The following is a 26,232-nucleotide window of genomic DNA, read 5'->3' as shown; positions in this document are numbered from 1 at the left end:
TAAACCCCAAAGAAAGCACCATTTCTGGACTACCTTGAAGCTTTTGAGACAGGGCCCCATCACTACAACTAAGCTGGAAGTACTATGATTTGGTACTGGATTATAGGCTAAAGGAGAGGTGCATGAAAAGGGAAGACCTGTGGGAGGAAGGCAGAATGCTGCAGCCCTGAGATGTGACTGTAAGGCTGATCTTGATGTGTCTGAAGGGCCAAAGTAACATTCATGATAGCTGACCTAAGGTGGCTATGTTCTGTAGCCATTGGATGACTTCCCCAGCCTGTAATATTAAATGAAATACATTTTAACATGAAGCACAAACCCATGAATTTTCAGGATAAAAAATGAGGGTAAGGGTTGTGTAAAAGAGCTGTAATAATTAATTGAATGCTGGTGATGGGCTTAAAATATGATACTGCAAATGCAGTTCTGTGATGTGTCACCAGAGGGGTTCCTAAGCAAGACAGAACTCTGAACTGCATTGCTCAGCCATCGGTACTAATGAGAAAACAGACACACAGTCCTGGAGAGGGGACGGACTAGAAACAAATCATCTTTACAGTATCAATAAATCCACTTAATGAAAGGCTGAGTGACTGTAGCATAAGTATACCTAGACAAGGTAAGGAACAATTTATGCTAAAAATTTGTTGCATAAAATGAATATGAACTTATGATTGAATTTAGAATAATTAAATCACCAGAGAACTAAGGGGGAAAGAGACTTCAATGGGGAAGGGATTCTGTCCAGTATCCAAACACCTGAAAGGAGGTCAAATTTTATATTTGCACTGACACCTATGAAATCTTGAGCACATACTTCTGCTTTATTGTAGTAATAGGATTACAAAATACATTAGAAATGACTGAGCTGGGCAAAAATGCACTAGGTCTGGTATTCTACTGTATAAAAGTATATACAGTGAACACTTCTTATTCAATGGTTATGACTGTGGAAAGGATTGAGGGAATTATGAAAATTCAACTGAAATTGATGTAGTAATTGCAAAGATTTAATTTTATTTATTCGTCTGTATAACAGAGGTGAGACAATCCCAGTAATTGAGTTGCACTTAATTGTCTTAATTTCTACAAAGTAAGAAATTACAGTTCTGTGAAAGAATTTTTTCTCTAACTCTTCAAGTCAAATCCAGTAATTTTCCAAACACCGCAATTAATAAAAACTACAAAAGTTACTTCAAATCACTCTTTCTCTCCCCCTGTACCTCAATCTTGGTAAAAAAATGAAACAGCCCTGTACGCCCTTTTTCAGGTGTGTAGCTGGTGCTAGTGAGATGACTCATTAGCCATGGTTTTTCAGATGGAGTAGTAAAAAAGGAAAAAATATCCATTTGGCCACTTTAACATTGCATGTCAGAATAAACTACTGCTTGACAAAAAAATTAACCTATTCCAGAGATGTACTCATATTTCCCCTGATGCACTGTTCCCCAGCCCCATGACAGACTTAGATGCAGTTCCCATTGTGACCTTCCTCACCTGTCACCACCTCCCCTCTGTGCCCTGCATGAGGGACTAGTGCTAGCAACCAGGACGGTCAAACCCCACCACACCAACCCTTTCACCAGGAAGGGGTCTACAAGTGGAGCCTGAGAAAGACTGAACAATTACTCAGTGACATAAGGAAATGCAAGCCTGTGTTTCCTGGTCCTTGTTCTAGTTTTCCTTACACCAGTGTAAATCAGGAGCCTATCTACTGAAGTCAGCGGATTTACCTCAGTGTGACTGCAGAAGTGATGTGGGAGCAGCACCAGCCATCCTGCACAGGACCCCCAATGCATTTGGGCCTTAATCTAAAGGTCCTCTGAGAGATGGCCCATTATCTTCAGTTGGACTTTTGACCAGATCTCTGTACACATGTGCCAGCAGTACCAAGTTCTGAACGCAGTTTTAAAAATGCAGTTTATAGTTTTCTAAAATGCTATATTATAGTTTTCTCCTTCTGTATGTAAGTTTCAGTGATTATCAAATGCTACTAAAACACTGCATACAGTTTTGTAATAATAAAGATCAAGAGCCAAGTGATTGCCACGTTCAACTTAAAAGCCAATTTTGAGAAGCAATTTTTGTATTTTTTTTTATTTATGATGGCACAATTACTTTTTTGCATTCTTATTTTATCTAATTTATCTAATTGCACAAGCTTCATTAGGACATGCTAGAAAAAAGCAGCTTTTAGAGAAAACAGTCATGGATGGATATCTCCAGTCTGTCCATGCTTCCTGCAGCTTGTCTCATTGTACAGCCTATTAAGGAAAGTATCTGCAAGTCACTGGCGAGCTAATGACTGACACTTAAAGTACTCATCACACCTTCTATACAGTTAGCTAAACACACCCCTTTACACTCTATTAAAAATTAACTGAGTTGTTCAAAATCCAAAATTTCTAAACTAAAGTTCACATCAAACTTCAAAATAAATACAATTTAATACAAAATTTTAGAAAAAAACCCACCTGAACTTACTTAGAATTGCAATGATGTAATCACCTGTGCTAGTAATTAGCTATTTCAGAGACCTGTGTGTGTACCTTAAAATGACTCAATATGTGATTTTGTTAAATCTGGCTACAAATACTGGAATAAGAAAATACTGTCTCTACAAAGTGCTGAGTTCCTCTTACTCTTATGAAAGCCAATGTAAAAAATCAGGATGTTTAAAAACGTTCTCAACATTTTGCAGGGTAACACCCACAGGTTTAGAGAATGTGATCATCTTTATGAAAGAAACTCTTTCAGAAGCAAGTTACAACAACTGTGACAGGGTGGGTTTCCAATGCTGTCTTCCCTGAAGTCTCTTTAAATGATGGCATCATGTTCATCACTGGAATAGAAACACGGTAATTAATGTTTTGCACAACAAGCAACAGTCAACATGAGAAAGAGCCACCTAGCTGCTGCTGAGGTCATTTTGTGAGCAAAGGCCACCTTGCTAAGAAGGGCAAAGGGCACATTGATCTGGGAGTTACAGTCCTTTCTGAGCCAAGCCTGAAGTCAACTGAACAATTTAATTTTGTCAACACTCCTCCAGCTTCAATGGCCTTATTAACATCTTGCCTTTCACATTTCATTCACGTATTTCTACATCAGCTGTTGCTCAGGCATGTTTATCCTATCTGTCTTACCTATACCCAGTAGCCACAGTTAACCAAAGACACTGTACAAGCTCAGCAGCAGGTTTTCTGTGTTTTAAAGACACTGTTGATCTGAAGTCTACAATATCCATTAACAAACACCACTGCAGGTAAACGTGCAGCAATGACTGATCTAATTCCATGACCGGTAAGCAGGAGTCAAGATGGAGAGAAAACAAAAGGCCTGAACAACATTAGCCCAACAATCTAATGACACCATCTCACTTAAAACAAGTTTTCTGACTGAGACAGATGATACTGAATAGGAAAAGAAAAGCAACCTTGTTCTTGAACTAAATGTGGGCAAGTATGGAAGCCTGGAAGAAAACTGAGTAGAGCTGAGTATAAATAGCAAGTGAGATGGTGCAATTTTTAATGAACTTCACTACAAAAAAAATAACAGCAAGAGGGAGGAAAACATTAAAGAATGGTGTCTTCTTGACACTAGAAGAAAGTGTCAAGAAGAACCAGAAATCTGTAATCTTGCAAATTACAGAAAGAGTTTCAATGAAATGTTAACTATTTGTGGAATAGCTAAAAGACAAAGATCCTTAAAAAAAATTATATAATACATCAGAGAAAAAACATCCACAGAAGAGTGGCATAATACTAATGAGGAATAGCTGAAATGGTGAAAGACAAATCATCACAGTTAAATCTCTTAATGATATTAATATAATGTACATTAACCAAATGTATCAGAGTTCATTCTGCCCATTCTATTTGTCCTATTCCCTTCAAGAAAGTAATAAATGGACAAGGGACAATTCCTTGTGAACTTACATGGTTCTGTACTGAATGCCTCTTCTAGAGTGATAGGTTTTGCATCCAATGTAGAGAATAACTAGGACTCCAAGAGTCAGCACAATGCCACCAACAAAACTGCCCACATCGAACCTGGAGGTTTTGGCTACGACAGCCTCAGATTTTGATGTGGCTGAAAAGAAGAAAACAAAAGGCACCTTTTAGAGAGCTTGCAAAATTGTGTTTTGAGGGATTCCTCTACATCCTGCCCTCCCCACTGACATATAATCTAAAGACCCAATTAGACAAATTTAACACAGATCACCTGAAAAGATACTAGCAGAGCATGCTGAAACCTAGGGCTCTGGTTTAAAGTACCACATTCTGGTGACGTGGGAGCAGCTGATCCAACTGCTTGCTGTCTCTGAAAGACTGATTACCACTTTTCCTCTCCATGTCCCTCTTTGCCCTGCCTTTTCTTCCCTCTGGTCTCCCCTCCTACACAAGGAGCTCCTGCCCTTCTTAGGGCGTGCTAGCGTTTTGCATACTGTCCATGAGCAAATTTAACTCACTAAACTGGCCTGAAATTAACACAAGCATAAAAGGAAGTTGCTTTTATTCAGATGAGCATACTGAGACAGCCTGCAAGAGGGGTCCAACAGCCACCAAGTCAGTCAGTATAGTGACACAGTGGGAGTGAAACACTTTTGGTGGCAATGAGCTGTTGGATTGCTTTACCTTGTCTCATGGAATTGGGAATTGTACTCTCGCTGTCCTAAGCGAGATCAACTCTGCAGCCTAACACAAGTATTGACATAGACAACATAATCACATAGAAGCAATAGCTGTTTCACTGTTAAAACTGGTTACATCTGCTACAAACTCCCACTGAAAGACAGTCTGTGCCCGTTTCTATTTGTACTTGCTACACAGACTGCTACACGGTCAACTAAAAGTTCTGCTGGTGACAGCTTCACCTACCCAATGATGCTCCACTGATATGTGTGCAACCCTAATGTGTTTAGAAGGGTAAGCAGGAAGTGATGTGAGCAAGCAGCTAACTGCAAGGAAATACTGAATTCTGTGCTCACTGGTTTTGTATTAAAGGGTAGTATTAAACTGTATTGGACAACTTTACATAAAGTGTGACTCACGCATAGTCATGCTCCGTCCTCTGTTAGGGATAAAATCCATTACATTGCTAATGGAACTACTGGTCTTTTTACCAAGCCAGTAGACATATTCTGAGATACAGGTCAGCTGTGAGAAAGGAAGTATTAGAGATGAGTTCAAGTTCAAACTGCAGAAAGGAAAGCTGAACAAATACAGAAGTTGCATTCCAAATCCAGACTTTCTCCTTAACATTGCTAATCTCTGTGCTAGTGGCTGCTGGTTCAGACCACTAGCCTGGGTTTTTTCCCTAAACATGTCAGGGCTCTCAGGTTAAGTGAATCTTTCTTTAAGTAAGCAGAGTGCTCAGAGCAACATTATTGTAGCCAACTTAGTAATGAAACCCCACTTTAGTCTTGTTTTTTCTACATGCAAATGCCATCTTTCTTCTTTTTGTTACACTACTGTAAAACTAACCATTCTACAACCTATATGAATGTGTGCACAAACCTTTATGAGCTTCCTGAACTGTGAGCTCACCTGTTACAGAAGTGGAAGAAATCTTGGAAGTGGTCACCACTGTAATATAGAGTTGTGATGATGTGACTGATGAAGCTGTGGTGGATCTTATTGTCTGGCTGGTTTTGGTGGGCTGAGTCGTCGAGCTGACAGACATATTGGCGATGGTGGGCTGAGTGGTACTGGTCAGATGAGTAGTACTGGTGGACACACCTGGGAAATTTTTATTTGTGATACCACATAGAAAAATATATAAAAATAATAAACTGCATACTCATGGAGTAAAACAACATTTATTGTGCCCAAATAGAACAATAGAGTAACAATGAAAATGCCACTGCATGAGTATCCAGGTTTGCATACAGACTTTGCTTTGGAAAGACCTAACTTCTGATTTCTGGCCTCAAGGTCATGAATGATTTAAAGAGAAGGCTGTAAAGAAAACCTGGATAACTTTTAGAAGGGTCATTTTTTTTTTGATAACACTATCCAATTCCATAGAATGATGCCTAATTTACAGTATTTTAAAATGCAGCGAACTTCTGGTCAAGAGTAACTTTCAATTGGAAGCACCCATTTTTTCAGACAACAAAGATTTTCTAACAGGAACAGATTTTGCATCAAAATTCCCCCCCTCTAATTTTAGTAATGATTTCATTTTTAATTTGCTTTTGAATGAAACACTAGCATTCTAAGGCTCCATATATATTAAAAATTACCACAAAGAATTCTGTATTTATGTGAAACTTAAGGTTCATGTTTTCCACACACGATAAAAGCTCAACTAAAGTCAATTTGCTGGCTTATATAATCTATTTAGTAGCGATCTGTCTTGTCAAGGTGAAAACAAAGATTGGAAAGGTGTTTCACAAGTTTAATGGACACTTAATGTCTTTAACTTTGCTTCCCCTCCCCTCCTCAGAAAGCATTAATGAACTGTTCAGAATAAAAATGCCATGATGTGAAATTCACAAATAATAGGGATTGATATTTATAGCAAAATCCTTAGAACCTTAGTGGAAGGCAGCCAGAAAGAATGATTTTAAAGCAATTTGTTATTTTTCTAAGAAGGAAGTAACAAGAAACGTGAGCCTGTTATGCAACTAACATTTCTCTAAGCAGACAGTATGAGGCAAATAGCTTTTACGTATGAAAGAGTTCTAGATAGAAAAAGCTCCCTTTGTAGCAGTCTACTTCTGCATTATTTCTATAACCTCACACAAGCTGAGTTCATTTTAAATGCCACAAAAGCTTTTTATTATGGACATTCAAATCTTTAATTATACTCAGGTTTTCTTACAATTGTATAAAACTAAAATAACTGAAAAAATAGATAGTTTCATCTCAATTCCAAAGTAAACTTGATATTCAATTTTTGGGTTTTTTTTAATATACAGTATCTAAAATGCTTCTATAGAATAATATTCTTGTAAGTGTGGTGTAAAACATGAGGAACTACATACAGAACTCTGTCTTTGCTAAGATTTAAATATCACAGCTTCCAGTACTGATATGAACATTAAAAACTTTTAAGAAAAACAGCTGTACAACAGTGTAAGCATGCAGAAAGGAACTGGCCTACACAACACTTCTGAGACATTCAGCATTAAAACTACTGAAACAGCCTACTACAGTCTCATTAGTAAATGTTATTTGTTTTCCTGGTCTTTGTTGCTGTAACTGCATTGTGCCATAACCCTAGGATACACTTTGAAATGAGCATTCATTGAGTTGGAACAGCTGGAGTACTATAGTCACGTACTTACCTTGTTACAATTAGGAAATTCAGTTCCTCTACGAAGCATGTGTAAAATACATCAGATAAAATTCAGGGCACATTTTAATAGTGACAGGTAAACTCCCCAAAGGCACAATGATCTATAAATATCAAATCGTTTCTCACTGTAGGAAATAAGCAATGAAATGTCTATATGGAAACCACCTACATTATATGACACGAAACCACACCTGGTAACTGCATGCCTAATATAAGCAATATCAAAAGAAAGACAAATCTGAATGCAAGTGTCAAGCAGCCAGTTTTCTGTGGGTTTTTCTTCCAGCCATGATTTCTGAGTGTCAAAGCAGCTTCTCTTTCTGAACAATGGCTAATTGTTCCATGCATAACATTATGAAACAATGTTACACAAAGATGGTAATTATTCCACGGGTATCAAATTACCCTACAGAAAACCTGAGTCATGACAAAAAATATCCAAACATCTATGAGGAATTTCAGCACATTTGCACATTACTTCTCCCCACCTTTCTTTCCTACTAGCAATCCTTTTTTTCTTATTTTATCAAGATTACTGTTAATGTTATATCATCGAGGGTTGTAAAGTTTGTTTAATGTCCAGACCTATCTTTCCTGATGTATTTAGGATCAGTCATTTCAAAACATCAGTGGGAGTCTATCTAAGGCAGCTGGAGAATTTGGAAAGCTGACATAAATCAGGCATCAATCTGTTCTTCTCTGTCTCTGAAAAATCTTACCCATACTATTTTACAAACAGAGTTAAGATGAAAGAATATAGCAACATCTGTCCTTTTATCTTTTATTTCCCTAATTACTCTTCCCCCAAAAGACCAGCTGGGCTTCATCGAACATCACACTAAACAAACCCTGACTGCCTGAGTTAATTTTTTTTGTTTAAAAAGGATGCATGCCAGTAATATAGTTCAGGTTTATGATGCTTTGTTTTTAAAAGAGACAAGTATTTTACTTAGTATGCTACCTATGTTTAAACAGTAAATAGCTATGCTATATCCATCAACCAAAATATATATATATATATACATAGCATATAGGTAAGAATTCTTAGCAGCATGCACTACTACTCCCTTAATGTTCTAGCTGAAGAATGAACACAAAACTCAGATTGCATAAGCACTGTGCTAACATACAAAATTATTATGCTCCTCCTAAAATAAACTCTCTTTTGCATGGAAAATGATTGAACTTCTGTTTCCGCCATAAAGAGCTCCCTCCCCACCTCTGCCCCTCAAAAAAGAATAATGGCAGAGCCTTTAAGCAAGAAGAGGTTGAAATGGATAATCAAAATGGATGAACAGTGTATTAAAATCTATGAGGTTTCTGATGACAAAATAAAAAAGACAGAGAAGGATGGGAATCATAAACCTTGTGAAGCAAGGCATAGCTAGCTAAGCTCTCTCTTAGCCTTATACTGTGCCTAACAGTAAAGGGCTCAGGCCTCTTTTTTCTTTTATTATCCAGACCTAGTAAAGTTCAGACCTCTAAAAGAAACCTGCAAAGGCTGGAGCAGAGAGCAGGAGAAATGGAGCAGAAGGTTGTTGAAACGCTGTGGCGAACTATGGCTTTGCACTTTTAGGGGAAGGCTGTAAGGCAACAAGTAGATTACAAAATTCTCACAACTTTCCAAGTTAGACATGCTTAAACTGGGACTCTGTAGGCAATGGAATGAGACACTGCACCACTTGCTTGCTATCTAAAGAAAGGTCCCTGCAAAGTTTTGGGTTTTTTTCTTCTCTCCTAGTGAGTATTTTATATGTAAATAGAAGCAACTTCTGAGTGTGGTAGCTCAGAGCTTATCTAGAGATTACAGGGACAGAAAGTAAGAGTTGTACTGGAAACGTAACGACATAGCTGGGACTTTATGCTTAGCGTAAAATTCCACAAGTACACAAAGTATCTTGTGGTAGACCCAGTATTTCTGCTCTGCTTTCACATGGTTCTTAGCACAAAGGGGATCCAGTTTCTAGAACTAGCTTCTCTCAGATGCAACCTTTTATCTGTGCATCACAGCCCGAACAACTGCAAGGCATTAACTCTTATCCAGTCCTTACTAATGTAGTGAAATTTGCCTGTGTAAGTTCTTCCACAACATGAATTTTTTAATTTCCTTTTTTAATAATTTCACACTTACATAGCCAACAGTTGGAACACTGCAAATGCAAGTGGATGAATTGTTTGTTTGTTCTACAAAGATGTGTAGAATGTTATTTATGTTGGAGCATCACAAAGGCAATATTGCTGCCTTGGGAAATAATTCTTACCTAAAGTTCTTTTGCCAGGTTGTGAAAGAAATAAGGTAGTGCTAGAACAATGCAAAAGTACCCATGACGGATTGTTCCATGTCTGTCACTTGTGTCTTGCTTAAAGGGTGCTATTTTGTGCTATGAGCTCTAAAGGGACTGCTTTCTATGGTATTAACTCCTATGAGACTGTAGTGACGTGGGGGTCAGTCTCTTCCATCATGTCTCAAATGCAAGGACGAGAGCAAATGGTCTTAAGTTGTGTCAGGGGAAGTTCAGATTAGGTATTAGAAAAAAGGTTTTCACTGAAAGAGTGGTTAGGCATTGGGATATATTGACCATGGAGGTGATGGAGTCACCATCTCTGGAAATGTTCACTAGGTATCCCCACTAGGCACTTGGGGATATGGTTTAGGGGTGATTATGGTGGTGCTGGGTTGATGGTTGCTCTAGACCATTTTGAACGTCTCTTCCAACCTTGATGATCCTTATGATCATCATGGTGAGTCTTACATAAAGGAAATAAAGGCTTACTCTTGAAACTCAAGCTCTCAGGATTTTATTATACCCTAAATCTGTTTACTGTGAAATAATATTAAACAGATACGCACTGTTTGCACAACACCCTATTCACCTTCCACGAAAATGGAAGAAGTTTGCTAAGAGAAAAAGAATGAACAGTTAAAAGACCAACTTCTTGCAATTCTTCCTTGAATTTTTATTTTGAATCCTGTGTTATAATGGCATTGCAAATGTAATTACTGATGAAGCATGCTACCTAAATTTGAAAAAACAGTATAGGTTCTTCTCAGAGTTGTTTTACATGTTGCTTCCCAGCCCTAAAATGATAATGCCCCTCTCTCAAATACCCACTTTTGATGTCCTGTTCTTTAGAATTTGGTATGATCTGGGCTAGGTTTGGAGCTAACTTCTAGGTTCGTAGTCATGGACAGATGAACAGATACATACCTCCTGCAGATGTTGCTGCAGATTGTGTGGATGACACAGAAGTGACATTGGATGAACTGCTATTGTCTTCAAGGAAAAAAAAAGAAAAAAAAGAAAATCAATATTATTCATTTCGATTTAACACACCATAATTAAAGTACCCACAACACAATACTCTCCTCAGGGTATCTGTGTTTGCAGACTACAACAGGAAATACGGTAGAGATTATTCCATCCCAAAGCAGACAGCTTTTATCCCTCTGCAAAATGCTTCCAGATCTCAGAGCAGCAGAAACATAGTTACACTCTATGCACAGCAGTGCCTGAATGGTCTGCATCTGAATTCTTTATATCTCCTCTATTTGCTCTCTTCCACTTCTATGTCATGTTCTATTCCACTTGCTGTAAACAGCCATACTATCACTGACTTTCTTGACCTACTTAAGCACCGTGAGGTTTTTTTGTAGTTTTTATTCCTCTACTTCAGTTCCATTTCCTGTCCCTCAATCTTTTCTTCCATTTTGCTGTATCTCTGTTGCAAACTGGGCTGATGCTGGGAATATACTGTAGTCAAGTAGGGACAAATCAATACTCTGTGAAACATCTTTCTGTAGACTTATGTTCTCTCTACAAAAACCAGTCCTAAGAAGGACTGTTTTCAAAGACGTAAAATACAAACCATGTTTCAATGATAGTGGTTTTGTTCTTCTCTCCTTGTTTTCACCTCTACTTTTCCAGTTCTCTTTTTCTTGCCCCTCCTTCCTCCTCATGTTACTTCTAGGTTTCTCAGGCACCCTCCCATTCTCACTTCTGTCCTCATTGCTGCATCCCTCTTCTGTATTTCTTACAGGTTAACAGTCTTCCTCCTGGCTAAGATCTACTGGGCTGTTCCTGGGAGTGTCACTGTCCATACTTTTCTCCCTTCATTCTGCACTGCTGTGTATGCCCATTCTGCGAATATTCTTTTCTCTGAAGTAACCGATGTTTTACAGCACCCTCCCACAGTGCTATGTGCCTTGCAGCAGCACTGCTGTTTTTCAGCATGGCTGAAAAGCAAAGCACATAACCTCAGAGATTGAGAGCAACACAGCTACTGCAAACAAGAAGCAGATATATAACTATTTCCCTTGAATGGATCTGCTGATCTTACCACTGGAAAAGTCTAGTCTAAAACAGTTTTGTCAACGCCTTTTGCAATTGCATACATGATATGAGCAAGCTCAGGTTTAAGAACAAATGCACCAAATTTACACCTTCATACCATGTACCAAAAAATGGGATTGTGGGAGGGAATTACTTTGCCTTTTCTTTGGTATAATCACAGCCAACTAGCCCCCCCTGCTTATGCAACATTTATACTGACATACCTGGGATATTAACTTGCAGATTTAATTGCCTTTGAGAAACAGTCTAGGATTGTACAATTACAAACACATTCTTTCTTGGATATGTTGATTTTTATACCAGCATAAGCCATGGAGATGCCTGGGTTTAAAGCTTTTCTACACTGGGCCAACACTGCAACCAGAACATAACTTTGCATTTCCTCCAGGTTCTGAGTGCTTCCTTCTGCAACCCTGAGACAACTCTGGATGTGGAGTGCATGTTCATACAGGTGAAAAGAAGCTACGTACACTGCCTGGAATTTGGGTGTGAGTCAGTAGTGCAATTAACACCAGCTAGAGTGAGTCAATGAGCAGAGTACTAGCTATGCACCCCACTTTCGGCCAACAGCAAATAAAATGAGCGTAGTAGTACAGGGCAAAAATTACTCAAATGAAAAAGTGTCTTGCCTTTATCTGAATTCTAGCCTAGCAGACTTCTTGGTTCTCCTTTTAACTGTAAATGGGTGTTGCCAGGTGTTTCTAGTTCCATACACAAAATTTTCCCATTTTATTTCTCCTCTCTCTGTTGCTCTGGGGTAACTAAGTATATGAGAACTGTGTTGTGTTCTGCTGTTCCTCTTAAATAACTTTAGCTGTCCCAGAATAGATGTGACAATCAGAGTACCTTCCCCCTTGCCCTACAGCTGTTCACAATTCAATAAAGGACAAATTATGACAGGATAGTTTAAGGTATACAATAATACATATTGCTTTTCTCGATGTTACTGAGGAATAGCAACAGAAATGTCAAGAGCATTACCTGGCAACCTCTGGCCAGAAATCGTAGTAAAAGGTGCAGTGCTGTTCATGTCTTCATTTCCTACATAAAAAAAACCCAAGAATAAAAAGATAGTTTTAGGCAAGTTATTACTAAGGAAAAAAAAAAAAGTACGTCATCTGTCACTTGGCTTTGGGGCATATAAATGACTAAATTATCATGGACAGGAATTAGGTATAATGATGATATAAAAGCACAACAGCCTGCTCTTAGTGCATCAAAAGTGACAATTTTTATATTACCCAACCATCAAATGAACTGGTACTCCTCCCATCCTCTATTTTATATTCTCCATCATCCCTATCCCAGGTTCTTGTCTTCCTTGAGACAAAATGAGGCCAAGAGGCAGAAAATCAGGCACCTTCCCTCAGTAATAATATCTGACCTGCACCACCTAGAGCAGAAGGAAAAGAATTTCTCACTTAAATCTTCTCCTGTGAGGTCTACAAGGCCTGTGCAGGCAGACAGGGGCTTGCTCTGGCCCTAAATGGACAACATGATAAGATAAATAGCTCCTAAGAAGTTGCACTGCTCAGTTTGAGACTAAAGGCATGTTAATGCATCCACTGGGCGTTTGGCAGGTGGGAAATGGGACTGAGAAGGATCACACTTCCAAAGAACTATCATCATACCCTAGAGACTGAGGCCTGACTACTTTATCCTCAAACCTGGTCTACAAACAGGTGGTAAAATTTATAGATAAACCACACAGAATAAACAGTCTGGCATTCACAAGCATACATGAGGATTGGTTGTGGATTCTGCCTTTGCCAAGCATAGTTTAGTTGTGATCACTTAATACTGTGATAAAGACAAGCAAATAACCTGAACCAAGTCTGACAGAAATAGGGCATTTTCTTAGTGGTTACAAAACCTTAGTGAAGATCTGAAAATGGTAAAGTCTGCAAATACAAATGGCAAAACCATGCAGTATCAAGATGGAAGGCAGCACTGCAAGATATTTTAGACTGTTTAATTAGGGAGCTCAGGGAAAACACACAAACAAACAAAGAAGGATGGGACACAGTTAAACTAAGCTTTCCCAGAGAGGTCCCAATCCTGCAAGACATGGTCAACATCAGAGCGAATGCCCCCCATTAAACAGTAATCTATCTGATTGAGGAAGCTAAGCCAACACAAAATTGACATTACACCCTTTCCAACAGCACACAATGTATTTTGCTGCATCAACCAGCAGAATGGACTCCCTGTATGATTAGATGAAAGAGAGGGGCAGGAAGCAGAGGTGGAAGGGAAGACAGGACTGTATTAATCCTAGGTCCAATCAGCTTGGACTGTACACCTTGAAAGACATCAAGGACCTTATTCAGCTTAAAAGATGCAACTTTTCTTTCTCCTCAAACAAACTCCAAACTCTTAATTTGAATCGCAAGCATTGGCTCTAGAACACAAATACAGCTTGAACAGGGTACTGCATAAGCATATGCCACATTGGAACACATTGCAGTGACTGGGACAGGTGAGAAAAAGAAAATATTAAAATTACACTATTCCCAAACTGGTCTCTATTGTCAGACTGTGGCTCTGGACTTAAAGCTGCACATATCACTGCAGTGACAAGCAGGAGACTTCAAACAGAAAGGCAGGAAGGACTCCTGATTGTTAAGCAAAGGGAAAAACACCATAGTTTTTATGCAGTGGTGGCTCTGACAAGTGGAGACTCTCATTCGAGACCACAGGCTGCAAAGTGCAAGTGTCCCAAAGCAAAACAGTGAAGGGTTCTGGCCCTCTCCAGGAAGCAGAAGTGCAAGGGTTAGAAACCTGCACTGACCCAAGTGTACACGTGCATGGGCGAGTACAGGAAGGAAGGGGGGAGAAAGCTGGCAGCCAGCTGCAGCATCCTGTGCACAGGAAGAAGCAAAGCTCTTTGGGACATAGCAGTAGTTACAGTATCAGGCCTACAAAATGTTGTGCTGATGCTTGTTCCCACCATGATCCAGAAGAGAGCGGAAAGAAAGAAAGGATCTCTGTGTTCATTTTCCATGATGAAATGGAACCAAAACAAGGATATACCCAATTTAAAATGGTTTCACAGCAACACATACTGGGAAGTAACAGGAAAGGGGAATCAACATTGTTTTTGTCAGACAACTCTGTTTTCCTCTCTTTAAAGTCGGGCACAGATGCAGCTAAAACCATGATTGTGTGTGGTTGGTTGGGGTGTATGTGAAGGCAAGTGTGCTTCCTGTGGAAGCCTATGTCACAGTTTGAGCTTTCAGGGCCTCTTGTGGTTTTGTTGTTCTAGTGTGTAAAAAGTCATGAGTTAGAGACAATTTGGATAAGCAAACTTTCAGAGGGGCAAAATCAGTTCAGTTCTTCCAGCTTTATAGCTGGAATTCGATTTTCCAAAGTGGCAGAGACAGGAGCTGAAGACTTGTGTTTCTGTTATACACGTAGATGCAGAGTGAGTGATAGCTCCAATACTTGTTGAAAATGAACAGGACAAGATGTTAAATGAACTTGATTTTGCTTGCAAAAATCAACACAGTGGATAACATTCATGTTTGAAATCCATAGTCTCTAGCTCAGATACATACCAAATTACTGTTCTCCATAGAAGAACCCTGGTAGAGGAACCCTACCCTAATGAGTGGCAATACTCATTCAACTCCCTGCATATGACAAAAATCAATTTGCCCACTCCCACCTTTACGTATAAAATAGACACATTTCTAAGGACTCACGTGCTTTATGTCTAGTGTAGCTAAACCTCACGGTGCAGGAAGATGCTGGTATATAAACTCTTATTTTTACTAAGCACAATTTTACACATTCATTTTGGGGACGTTTCAAAAGTCACATATAAATTTCTCTCTGGGCATTTTCCCTTTTCAAGTTTGATGCCTAGCAGACATGTAGTAGAGTTTTATGCCCAAGTCATTTGCTGGTTTAAACCAAAAAGAACAGAAGCACCAACAATGTGAAGTCCATTAGAAAGATCTCCCATTTGCTCAATAATTTTAAGCAATCCAGGTAAGTGACAGTGGAGGTGCTGGAATGGTTAAAGCAGAAATGTTAAAGCAGCAACATGAATATAACCATCCCCTAGATAGTCTCCACCATCAGCATACTCATTCTTCTCAGATGAAACGGCTAAGATTAAAATTCTGGAGACTGAAATAAAAGCAACTCCCTGACCTCAAATCCATTGTAACAGCTGCCAGGCAATTCTGAGAAACCATAAATTCAAATCCCTGCTTTCTGGAAACTTCATTTTCCCTTTGATTCAACAACGTCTTTTGGTACCTATTTTTGAAATTATGTAGTTGACCTGCCAAGAAGGTCTCTCCCAAGAGAGAGTGCAGGCATGATTATTGCAGCAACTTTTTGGACAGGTCCTCATACCTTATCATTGTGAAACTACCTCCCAGTCTTGCAAAGGAAAGCATAAACACCATTGCATAGGTGGAAACAACACAGACCCATGGAATCAGTTCTCAATCCCAGTCAATTTGAGACTGAAAAACTACACTCCCTTTTGCTGTCACCCAAAATCTAAGAGGTGGGAGAATTTGGTGAAATCAAAATACCATGCCTGTTTTCAGGTCTGGAGGCTGCTGCTGCTGCTAATTTTTTGTATTGCAATGAATTTTGTATACAGGTAAGCTCTTGGAAGATGTCACTAGCTATTTTTTCTGAGCCGAGCAGGAAGGGGGTGGGGGCTACTTCCTGACAGGCAATCTCTTTACTCAGATACCAGGAAGCCAGCTGGATTTTACATAATAGTGCGAAGGATTTTTCCTAAACCATAACAACATTTTGGTGATGTTTCTTCCACTAACTTGACCAACACCTAGAAGCAAACCGTTCAACAGAGTAAAAGAGCAGCATTATATTGAAATAACCAGTCTGCCCAAAAATCTTAATTGGAGTGAAGAGGACAAATCTACTGCCACTCTCACTTTTTGCAAATCACAGGACTCGATGGGTTTCACACTTTCTCCTGTAGCATTGATTAGATAATCACAAACTTTTGCTGAAACCAACACAAATCTCAGCAGTACTTTCTGGAAGTTTCTAAGTTAACTAGAAAAAAAGGTATTTCAACACATACATTGAACTGAGTCTTCAAAGGGCACAACTTCTCTCAACATATTGTAACAGGGCTCTAGACAAAAAATTTACATATACAGGAAGGACTACATTAGACTGACAAAAGTCAGATGAGATCATTGCTGCCCCAGGAGACAGCACTGACTGTACACTGCATTAAACTAGCACATGCACTCAGGAAGCAGCATGATAAAAAACAGATCAATGCAATCGTCTATCAAATGAAATGACAGTCTATTATTGTTAAATGGGGGCCAGAAGATCTTAGCAAAGCAATAAGTAGGTTACCTGTAAACTTTTTCTAAAAAACACTTGCCTTTTTTTGGAAGGGCAATTATAAAGGTGTTTACATTCCTCATTTTAATTTTTTTTTTTGTATCAACTTTACTACAACTTCGCCAGATTAAGCAACAGCACAGTAACACTGCTGGACTGACTGAGATTCTTCAACGGTATTCATGGCAGGTTAATTCTGGTACATATCTTCTGGCTTCTTTACTTTGGAAAATTGTGGGGCACCGTATGGGGCATTACAGTCTTCTGAAAAGGCAACCATGGCAGTTGAGACCTTTATATCTCTCGCTTTATTTCAGTGCATGTCAACGATTATCCCGACTCTGGTGTTCTGAGCTGAGCACGAGCAAACACAGCCTGTGTATTTGCTAGAACCAGCCATCACAAAGAGGCACTGCTGCTGCCAGCGCCTGACAGAAACACGACAAAGCACAGCGTCTGTCCCACCCGCACCGCCACGATGACCCCAAAGCCCCCGTTAGAAGCCCCTCGCCGTAAGTACCGCCCCAGAGAACAGCACCCAGAAGGGGCCGGGAGCATCCCCTTCCACCCGAGCCCGGCCTGGGACAGCGCAGCGCCCCGGGCTCCCCCGCGCCCCTCTCGCCATTCACCTGCCAGGCCCCGGGAAACCGGCGGGGTGCGGAGGCATCTCCCGCCGCGCCTCCCGCTCCCGGGAGCGGAGCCACAAGCGAGCTGGCCCAGGCGTGCCCGCGCATCCCTCCGGGAGTGCGCAGCCCGGACTCGAACCGCTCCTCGGGAGCTTCTTTTGTAATTGTTGCTCCTCCTTAACAAACATCCCGAATATTAACCCTTCCCCCCCGTTCCTGTCACAGTTTCCTGAAAAGCCGGCCGTGCGCGCGGTGCGACCTCGGCTCCCGCTCGGGAGGAGCGCCAGGGACCGCCGGCCCGCCCCGCTGCGGGGCACCCGCGCCAGCGGGCTCTCGGCGGGCAGCCCCCGCCCCACTCCCGGCCGCCAGCGACGGCACCAGGCCCGGCCCGGCCGAGGTGTCGCGGCAGCCCCCGGCCAGGGCGGCTGCGAGGGGAGTCCGCCGTGCCCGGCCCGGCCCGTCCCGTCCCTCCGCGGCCGCTACTCACGGGAGCCGGGGGCGAGCAGGAGTAGCAGCAGCGCGCAGGACGCGCCGCCGAGGAGCCGCATGGCCGCGGAGGGGCCGCCAGAGCTTCGCTGGGCGCGTCTGCCCAAGGCGGCGCGACGGGCCGGGCAGGGGCGGGGCTGACACGGGGCGGGGGCCGGGCTGCGACCCCCCGCCCCCGAACGGGACGGGGAGAGGATCAGCGAGGGGGGCGCAGCCCGCGCTTCTGCGGGGTGGCCGGCGGGGTTGCGTCCTTCCCGCACGCCGGGATCCCTCTCTCCCTTCCCCTCTCTCCCCATTTTCCTGCAGTCTGGGCGGCAAAGCGTTGTGTACCCGTAACAATAACGTAGTAAGCGGCGGGATGTCCGCACTTCACGGGGTGCCCGGGGAGGTGAGCGGCGCTCTGTAGGTCTGCGAGCACCCCTGGAAACGGGGTCGAGCTCCAGGAGCGCTGCCTGCGAACAGCGCTCATGGCTGTTGATGGAAGGCGGTCCGCTTTCCAAATGCCATTTAGCATCTCCCATCGGAGCCCCAACAGCGTGGATTTATCCTCCTTTTTAATAACATCCACCTGATCGACAACAGGGTGTCAATACTCTGTTCGCAGCTCACTGCGCACACCTTCCCAAGGTGTCAGTACTCACAGCCCGTGTGCGTCGTGCTGCCTGTCACACAGCCTCAGGTTGTTTTAGGCTCTTAAGTCACCAGAGCCAATGCCGTAGAGCCATCCTGGAATTTCCCGATGTACATAAAAAACTGTGAAACCGACTACAAAGGTGATAGGGAAAAGTGAAAGGGAATAGCCATGCTCAGTACTTTCAAAACTTCCATTATTACTTCTAACATAGAGTTGATGCTGGGAATTTATTTTCCAAGGGGAATTTGTTAATATATTCTTAAGAGTGAAAACAACTTGAAAAATATTTATCAAAGGAAAGAAAACTACGTGCTGATATGAATTGGTTTCTAGTAAGTTAGAGAAAACTATTTTTAATGTGGGTAATTAAGAATCAGCAGGAAAGTTGCAGTGGAATATTTCACACGTGTTACTACATTTATGTTTGCTGCAGCACAATAATGTTCCCATGCAAAGTGACGCATTTGAGCCACAGAGGGAAAGTGACTGGCCTGAGAGCACACAGGCGGGTGGTGAAACTATACGGAGGAACTGTGTGAGACCTAGCTCCCTTCCCTACTGACAGACATGCATTTACTCTGTAAATCTTAGCGAATGGTGAACTAAAATATTGAATAAATATTTTTCTTTCAATTCTAGCCTAATCAGACCCCACAGTTTTGCATTCAGTGAAAACAGGTGCATGTTCCAGCATTTTCTTATGCCTTTGTTCCGCATAGCTTCCTGTGCAGTTCTCATGACTAAGGTACCTGAGGACCAACATGCATCTTTTTACTGCGAATTTTCTGAGATGATCTTCCAAATCTTTTCTTTTGAAATAATGATTGTTATAGGAATACTATTTTCAGGTGGCCTAATTCCAGTAAAGCTTAGAAATACTAGTAATCCATATGTTACTAAGTATAAGGGCCTCTGTTTGGTTACAGAAGTAAAGCTTCTGGTAAGAAAAAAAATAAACATATTTTACTAAACTAACATATATTTAAAGGATATATTTGTCAGTATAAGATATATCTATATTTTTAAGATGTCTGTTTCAGCTCTTGCACAACTCCAGTGAACGTCAGGTTTAAACCAGACTGGAAATTATTTATTTTGGAACAGCGTAATTAACGTTGCTCAACTTGAAGGGAAAGAGTAGTTAAGCTACATGGAACAAAGAGGAGTAATCGGGTTGTGGGAAATAGCTAAGTAACTCCCATAGAAGTGATGAGTTAGCAGGCACTGAGACATTTTGCAACAATTGGCAGGCTCATTACTGTGTAAAGACAGAGGCGTTGGAAGTTCTTGTGTTAATTGCTTTGCTGTGGTCTTGTTTCATCTGGTGTTTGTTCTGTGAGAGGTGAATTTCTGGCAATGTATCAAGGTGGCTGGAAGTTGTTCCTACGCTAAGGAAACATTCTGGGAAAATTTAGTGGAAGTTATCATCCACTTTTGGTACATGGTGTAATGAATGATTTCCTATACAGATTCCCACATAAAAATATGATTGGTGAGAGTTTTGTGGCGTTTTTTTCCTCCCAATTTTGTGTGATATCCAGTGTCAGAGAGCAGCAAGAATGGATGCTGAGGTTAACCACAGGAGCTCACCAACCAGGGTGCAGTCCCACAGGACCAGAGCAGGACGAGGTAGTGATAGTGACAGGGGCCACCAGCAGCCTTGCAGAAGTCAAGGTGATGAGTCTGATCCAGGGAGTCCAGCTGGGAGGGAACAGCAGGAGATGGCTCAGAAACAATCCTGTGTCTTAGGTCCAATGTCAATCCAGAGTACATGATATGAGGCTACCATCTTTGTCAGTCTGTAGTCCCTCCAGCAAAACCAGTCTCTAAATCAGGGCAGCTGGAGACATGGTTGTGGGCAGGCACAGGTATGTTGCAGCTCAGACAGGGACCAGAGCCTCAGGCAAGAGCTTAAATAGAGCTATTGGATGAATGAGTGGAGATATGTGGATGGAGGTCACAGGTGAGGTTGGTCAGGGCTTGTTATTACCAGTTAAGGCTTGCTAGAGCATTCAGAGCCCTGACAGGAACTGCCTGAAGACAGTTCTTTCAAAGGTACAATCTGACCTCTTAGAGAAATGTCCTTGATCCATAAAAGTTGTTCTTGTGTTGTTGAGGTAAGTATGTAACTGCTAGGACATTCATACAAGTGTTGCAAATTGAAGTTTCACAACAGAATTGTCAAAATCCATGGATCCTAAACATAAGCATTTCAGGTCCATTTTATCCATGAGATATTAAAATGGCTTTGTGGAGATGGTGTAGGTGAAACCAAACAGGTCCAGCATAGGGTTAACTCAGAAAGACTATCAGTAAAAAACCGGAAACAGCCAGCTGGAAGAAGAAAAAATTCTTTTTATTCACATGTGAAACCTGATCCTCAGGAAAGACCTACAAAGGCAAACCTGAGATCCCGAAGTACCAATCCCACTCAGTGTTCAAAACTATGGACTCAGTATTTGCTCAGTAAAAATTTTATGACCACTGTAGTTTTCCATACTCATCAACTATTAACTAGATGTAGTCTCATCAACTATTAACCTATAGTTTTCCCACAGAAGTTCACTTCTATAGGATGTCATCTCTCCTAGTTGTCATACTTGATTAGCTGTCTTCCTCTCTTAAGGTGTTTAAAGAATATTAATTTATGTAATAACCAGAACAGTAATTCCTAACCTGTACTTAGCTTGATGCCTGCTCTGTACAGATCCAACTTGTAAATCCACCCCACAATGTCTTATTCCAAACATAACAGATGACACATTGCTTTACAAATCATGTAATTTTTATATTCTTAGACATCAGAGTTAGAGCAACACTGCTAGCTAACAGCAAAGTATTTCTAATCAGGAAAAGACAGGAACATGCAACATGTTTTGCTGAAATACTGGCAAGCTTTAATTCATGCTTCTTGGCAGTGCAACATTAACACTTGAGCTCTGTAGAAGGAGAGATAAGAACACAGGTTGACCAAACTGGCAATCTTCTTTATCCAGGGCATTAGCAAGTCTGCACTGGGTTTCTTCATGCCTATTTTTTAAGAATAAGGAATTAAGTTCTAAATTACATTGACACAACCAGGATTAGCCATATTTTGTTAAGCACCAGTGCCCACATCATCAGTACATTGTGGTGTCCATTGCTAGAAGTGCCCTGATTTTCTTACCAATCTATTGATTTGCTTTGCATTATTACAGTATCATCAGATCAAAAGAGCCCGAGCCCTAATTCTGGCCTTTGTAGGTCATGCATGACTGCTGCTGTTGCAAGTCGTATTTTGCTGTCTTGTTTTTGTATGGGCGCTGGCTTGTGCTCACTGACTCTTTCTCATTTTTGGCTTCTTCTATTGTGTTCTGGAAGGAGGAGGATCCTAGTGCTCTCCTTGTTTCCATTACACATTCATCCAGGCCTGTTATGAATACATTGATGTGGTAAATTTTATGAACAAAGATTCCAGAGTTAAGTACGATCCCATATAAAACTAACATTTGAAGAGATGGTGGTTCCAGAGGCACTAATCTGACGTCATTGAAAATCCAGTAGAAAAGAAATGCCATCAAGGACATTTACTGAGTAGAAAAAAACCCCAAAATTAATAATTAAACAGAAAATAGTTTAAAATAAAGACTGGAAGAAAGTACATAAAAATTATTCTTGCTTTATATTTCTGTTTATAGGATATTCGGGAAAACAAGATTTGTCCTTTTTTCTTCCATCTGTATATTGTATCAATCATGGTGAGGATTTCTACTTTTTCACTTTTTGAGCAATCAGACACATAGGTTGAGGACATAATAAATACAGTAAGAAAACATTATAATAACTAATAACAAAGTAATATTAATTGATGATGATGTTTCATAGAAAGAAGTGAGGCAAGCAGTTTTGCTGTTCTTGTCAAAGTCCAAGGGAGCTGGATAGCACAAATGGGTTCACTGGACTGACAGGGTGGCCAGGAAAACTCTGCTTTGGGATGGATACTCTTAGTTGAATATGATGAAGTCTCCCTGCTACTGCTTCTGACCTCTATTTTCACTGATCCTAATGACAAAAATCCTGAACCCAGCACTTGTTAGCTCAGACTTACTAAGAGCTGTGTCTGTGTGTCATCTCACAAGTTGGCATGTCCTTCCACGTAAAAAAGTAAAAAACTGTTTCAGAGTATGATTTGGAAACATGGCTAATATTTTCTGACAGACCTTTTTATAACAGTCCTCCTATGTTAAACCAACCTCTTTTCTCAACACTTTGACTATCATGAGGATGTCACACTTTGCTTTGCAAAACATGACTTTTATATACTTCCTTTCCATGCATTGACATTTCTGGGAGAGGTGGCTTGTAAAATCAGAGCAGAGGGCAAGGAGAGCACCACAGATGTTAAATTCCCAATGCTGTGAGTCCCCTCTAGGTAGTATTCTCTTCCCACACAGTAGTTGCATTATATTATCTCATTAGCAGTCTCTTTTATTTTTTTTCAAATATTTTTATTATTATTTTTATTCAAATAATAATAAAAATAATCATAGAAAGATGATGAATGAGATTCAACTAAGCAGGAATTAAAAAAGTGCTTGCCAGCTCTCATGACATAGTCTACTGCACAGACATCTGAATCATAAAAAATTGTCTTACGTGCTTTGACAAAATTTAGGTTGTACCATGACTTTGGGAAGTTACCAAGATATTTATAAGATACCAGTGCTGTGTTATCATCATTGACTTAGATTTATGAGTTTATGAGAATTGGAGGGGGTTTAAAATCTATATAATGAAATATTGGGGAAAAACTCTTTAGTAATCAAGTCTGGCTTTGATTTGATGCACGATATGGTAATACTGTAATTAATAAATCCAGAATAACAGCCACATGAATCTTTAGATGAATCTGTAGGGAATTCCATTGCTAATGGATGTTTTCTAGGAGACAATAGGTGAGACAATGAAATGTTTTTCTTTAACAGCATCAGATGAAAATTCACAGAGACAGAGAACAGAATACAGAACTTGAATTCAATCCCCAGGCCACAATTTCCCACTTAAAATTTTGAATCACTTGCACATTATCTACTTTGCAGTTCTGCAAACCTACCCCCTCCTAATGTTAAGACAATCAGGATTATTAAACTGAACTCTGTATTTTTTTAACATGAAAATGGTGGAAAAAAAAGAAGTTTTGAGTCAAATTGTAATATTTTTATTTCATTTCAGCTTTGGAAAAAAAACCAAGTTATTAGAAATTTTGCCATAGTGGGATTTTTTTGTTGTTTATAGAAACGCTGGCCATGTACAACTGAGCTCAATGATGCAACATGATAAGAACTTGACCCTAGTGTAACAAAATTTTTCATCTTAAAATATTTTTATCATGTTTTTAAAGTTTTGTAGGGATGATGCACATAACTTAGACAATTTATTAAACATGAGGATTTCTAAAGCAAGAGTGGATTGTTTACCATAGTGTTGTCATGACAGACACGTGTTTAATCAAGCCTTCTTTCATTCACTTCTTGATCCTTTCTGTCTTAAATTGAATAACTAGCACAGAATAATAAACTTCACGTTTTAAAATTTGCAGAAGTTGTTACAACTTTTTTGAGTTGGTTATTGTTTGTTTGTTTGTTTGTTTTGATTTTTTGGTTTTATTTTAATCCATCAGGCTTCAAAGAAGTTTTTCTGTTAGAAAAGATAGGATTGGGTTCACAATTGTGGCTATGGCAAATCTTTGATGAAAATCTGCCTTCGGTTTTGCTTTACGTAGGTGATTCTTTCATCCAAGTCTGAAAGCAAGTCTGGAGAAATAAATAAAATCAGCAGGTCACCTAGAACTGTGAAGGTAGCATCTATTTTTTCTGACAAGAATGCCAAAATAAATGAATATTTACTGTTGTTCAAATTTTCCATTCATGATCATTGCTAGAAAGTAAATCTTACAAATATTTGCTAAAATATTTTTAAATAAAAAGTTCATCAATTGAGGTAATAAGAATAATGAAAATTGGTTATTTTAGACATAGTATCCTGTTCATTTTCAAAGCAGTTGTACATAATCTTCTGATGTAACATTTAGAGTTTGTTTATAGAAATTTCATGGTATATAGACAAAGATGGAGAGACCACTAACAGACAATTAGCTGGAGAGTATGTGTGTTTTTCTATGCAATACTTTTGGAAACACACAAGTGCCTAAATTTTCTAATTTCATCTTTTTAGGATACATTCTATTTGAAAAGAATAATAAATCCTTATATAATATTGTTTGTATGTCCAGTAAATTCTTCACAGTCCTATCTGATAAGCTTGCTTTGCAGTCCTTTTGCTTCCTTTAAAAATGTTTGCAGATTGGTAAAAGATGTAATTGTTTCTATTGTTAAATATCCAAGCTTTCTAGATCAGCTTCAAAGAACTCTTAACCCTAGACTTTATTAATTTAGAGCCTTGCACTCTGTGATGGTATATTGCAATGAATGCAGTGTTCAGCAGGCAACTTCAGCTACAGGCCTGCCCAAGTTTTATTCCTTTTAATGATATTGAATATCCTGAAATAAGATGGGTATTCTAGCATGTTGCATATGTGTTCTTGTTTATTCTTATTTCTCTTTATGAAAAACAGAAGTGGAGGCAAGTGAATCAGTCCTGATGTATAAAACACAAACCAAATTCTTTCTGGAAGCAAGAAATACTGTTAATGATTTAGCAGCTAAAAAATCTGTAAATTATGTCTGTCATGTAGTTCCATTCTTTTATTATTGATAGTCTTAATATGTTTTCATCCACTTTAACTGATACTGTTTCCAGATAGTAATTATGATTGATGTCTTTTAAGCAAAGACTAATGATATGTTTGATGCTGCTGTGAAAATGCATGTATACTAGGTCACTCCTGCAATATGCTGGAATGTAAGTCTTCATTTGTAAATGTTTTAGATTCCAGAGGATTCTGCTTCAGTTTCTGCTTAAATCTACCTTAACAGTAAGATGAAATATTTATACTGGAATTAGTTCAGTCAGGCCATCATTTTGTTTGGAAGATTAGGTCACCTTTTTGGGAAATAACGGTTTGTGAGCTGCAAAGTCATTTGGAGTTTTGATACATTGCTCATTGTGAGCACCACAATATTGGCATATATGGGCCAATACTGTAACAGTGACACAAAGTAGCTGGAAAGCACATTCTCATAAACCAGTGAGGGTGAAATATGAGACTTTGATTTGAATAGAAAAAATGTTCTGCAGGACTCAAAAAGGCAAAAAACCAATATCACAAGAAATTGTTTTGCATCAATAACTCTTCATACTTTGAGAAAGCTTTTTCAGATATCTGAGCTTCTCAGTATGTTTGCCTGTACGTCCATCTTCTCTTAATCTGATTTTTTTCGTTTGAGTCATTTGCTGACAAAAATTCCTGGGAATCCTCTGAGGTTAAACGACAACAATCCTTTTTGTCACCCAATGCGGGGCTCGAAGGATTTGAGATAATGAC

General features: G+C 39.8%; 1 protein-coding gene across 2 annotated transcripts; it reads right to left on the bottom strand.

Annotated features, from left to right (window-relative positions):
* Positions 1-820: 820 nt before the first annotated feature.
* On the bottom strand, positions 821-18,223 carry TMEM123 (transmembrane protein 123). 2 transcript variants are annotated; one of them, XR_001875006.1, is made up of 7 exons: positions 18,117-18,223; positions 12,636-12,695; positions 10,512-10,577; positions 7,292-7,319; positions 5,547-5,738; positions 3,936-4,089; positions 821-2,842 (listed from the first exon to the last, which is right to left on the bottom strand). XR_001875006.1 is itself a non-coding variant. In XM_017816071.1 (6 exons), the coding sequence occupies exons 1-6, from the start codon at positions 18,175-18,177 to the stop codon at positions 2,818-2,820; spliced, it is 558 nt and encodes a 185-aa protein (XP_017671560.1). In that variant the 5' UTR covers positions 18,178-18,223; the 3' UTR covers positions 825-2,817. The 2 variants fall into 2 exon arrangements, 1 of the variants encoding a protein (XP_017671560.1); XM_017816071.1 differs by lacking the exon at positions 7,292-7,319 and having other exon boundaries at positions 825-2,842.
* Between the last annotated feature and the right edge of the window lie 8,009 nt (positions 18,224-26,232).

This window comes from Lepidothrix coronata, unplaced genomic scaffold, assembly GCF_001604755.1.
Source record: "Lepidothrix coronata isolate B3197 unplaced genomic scaffold, Lepidothrix_coronata-1.0 Scaffold53, whole genome shotgun sequence".
NCBI classification, from domain to species: domain Eukaryota; kingdom Metazoa; phylum Chordata; class Aves; order Passeriformes; family Pipridae; genus Lepidothrix; species Lepidothrix coronata.
Note: the sequence above shows the minus strand (reverse complement) of the source record. Positions and strands in the feature narration are given on the sequence as shown.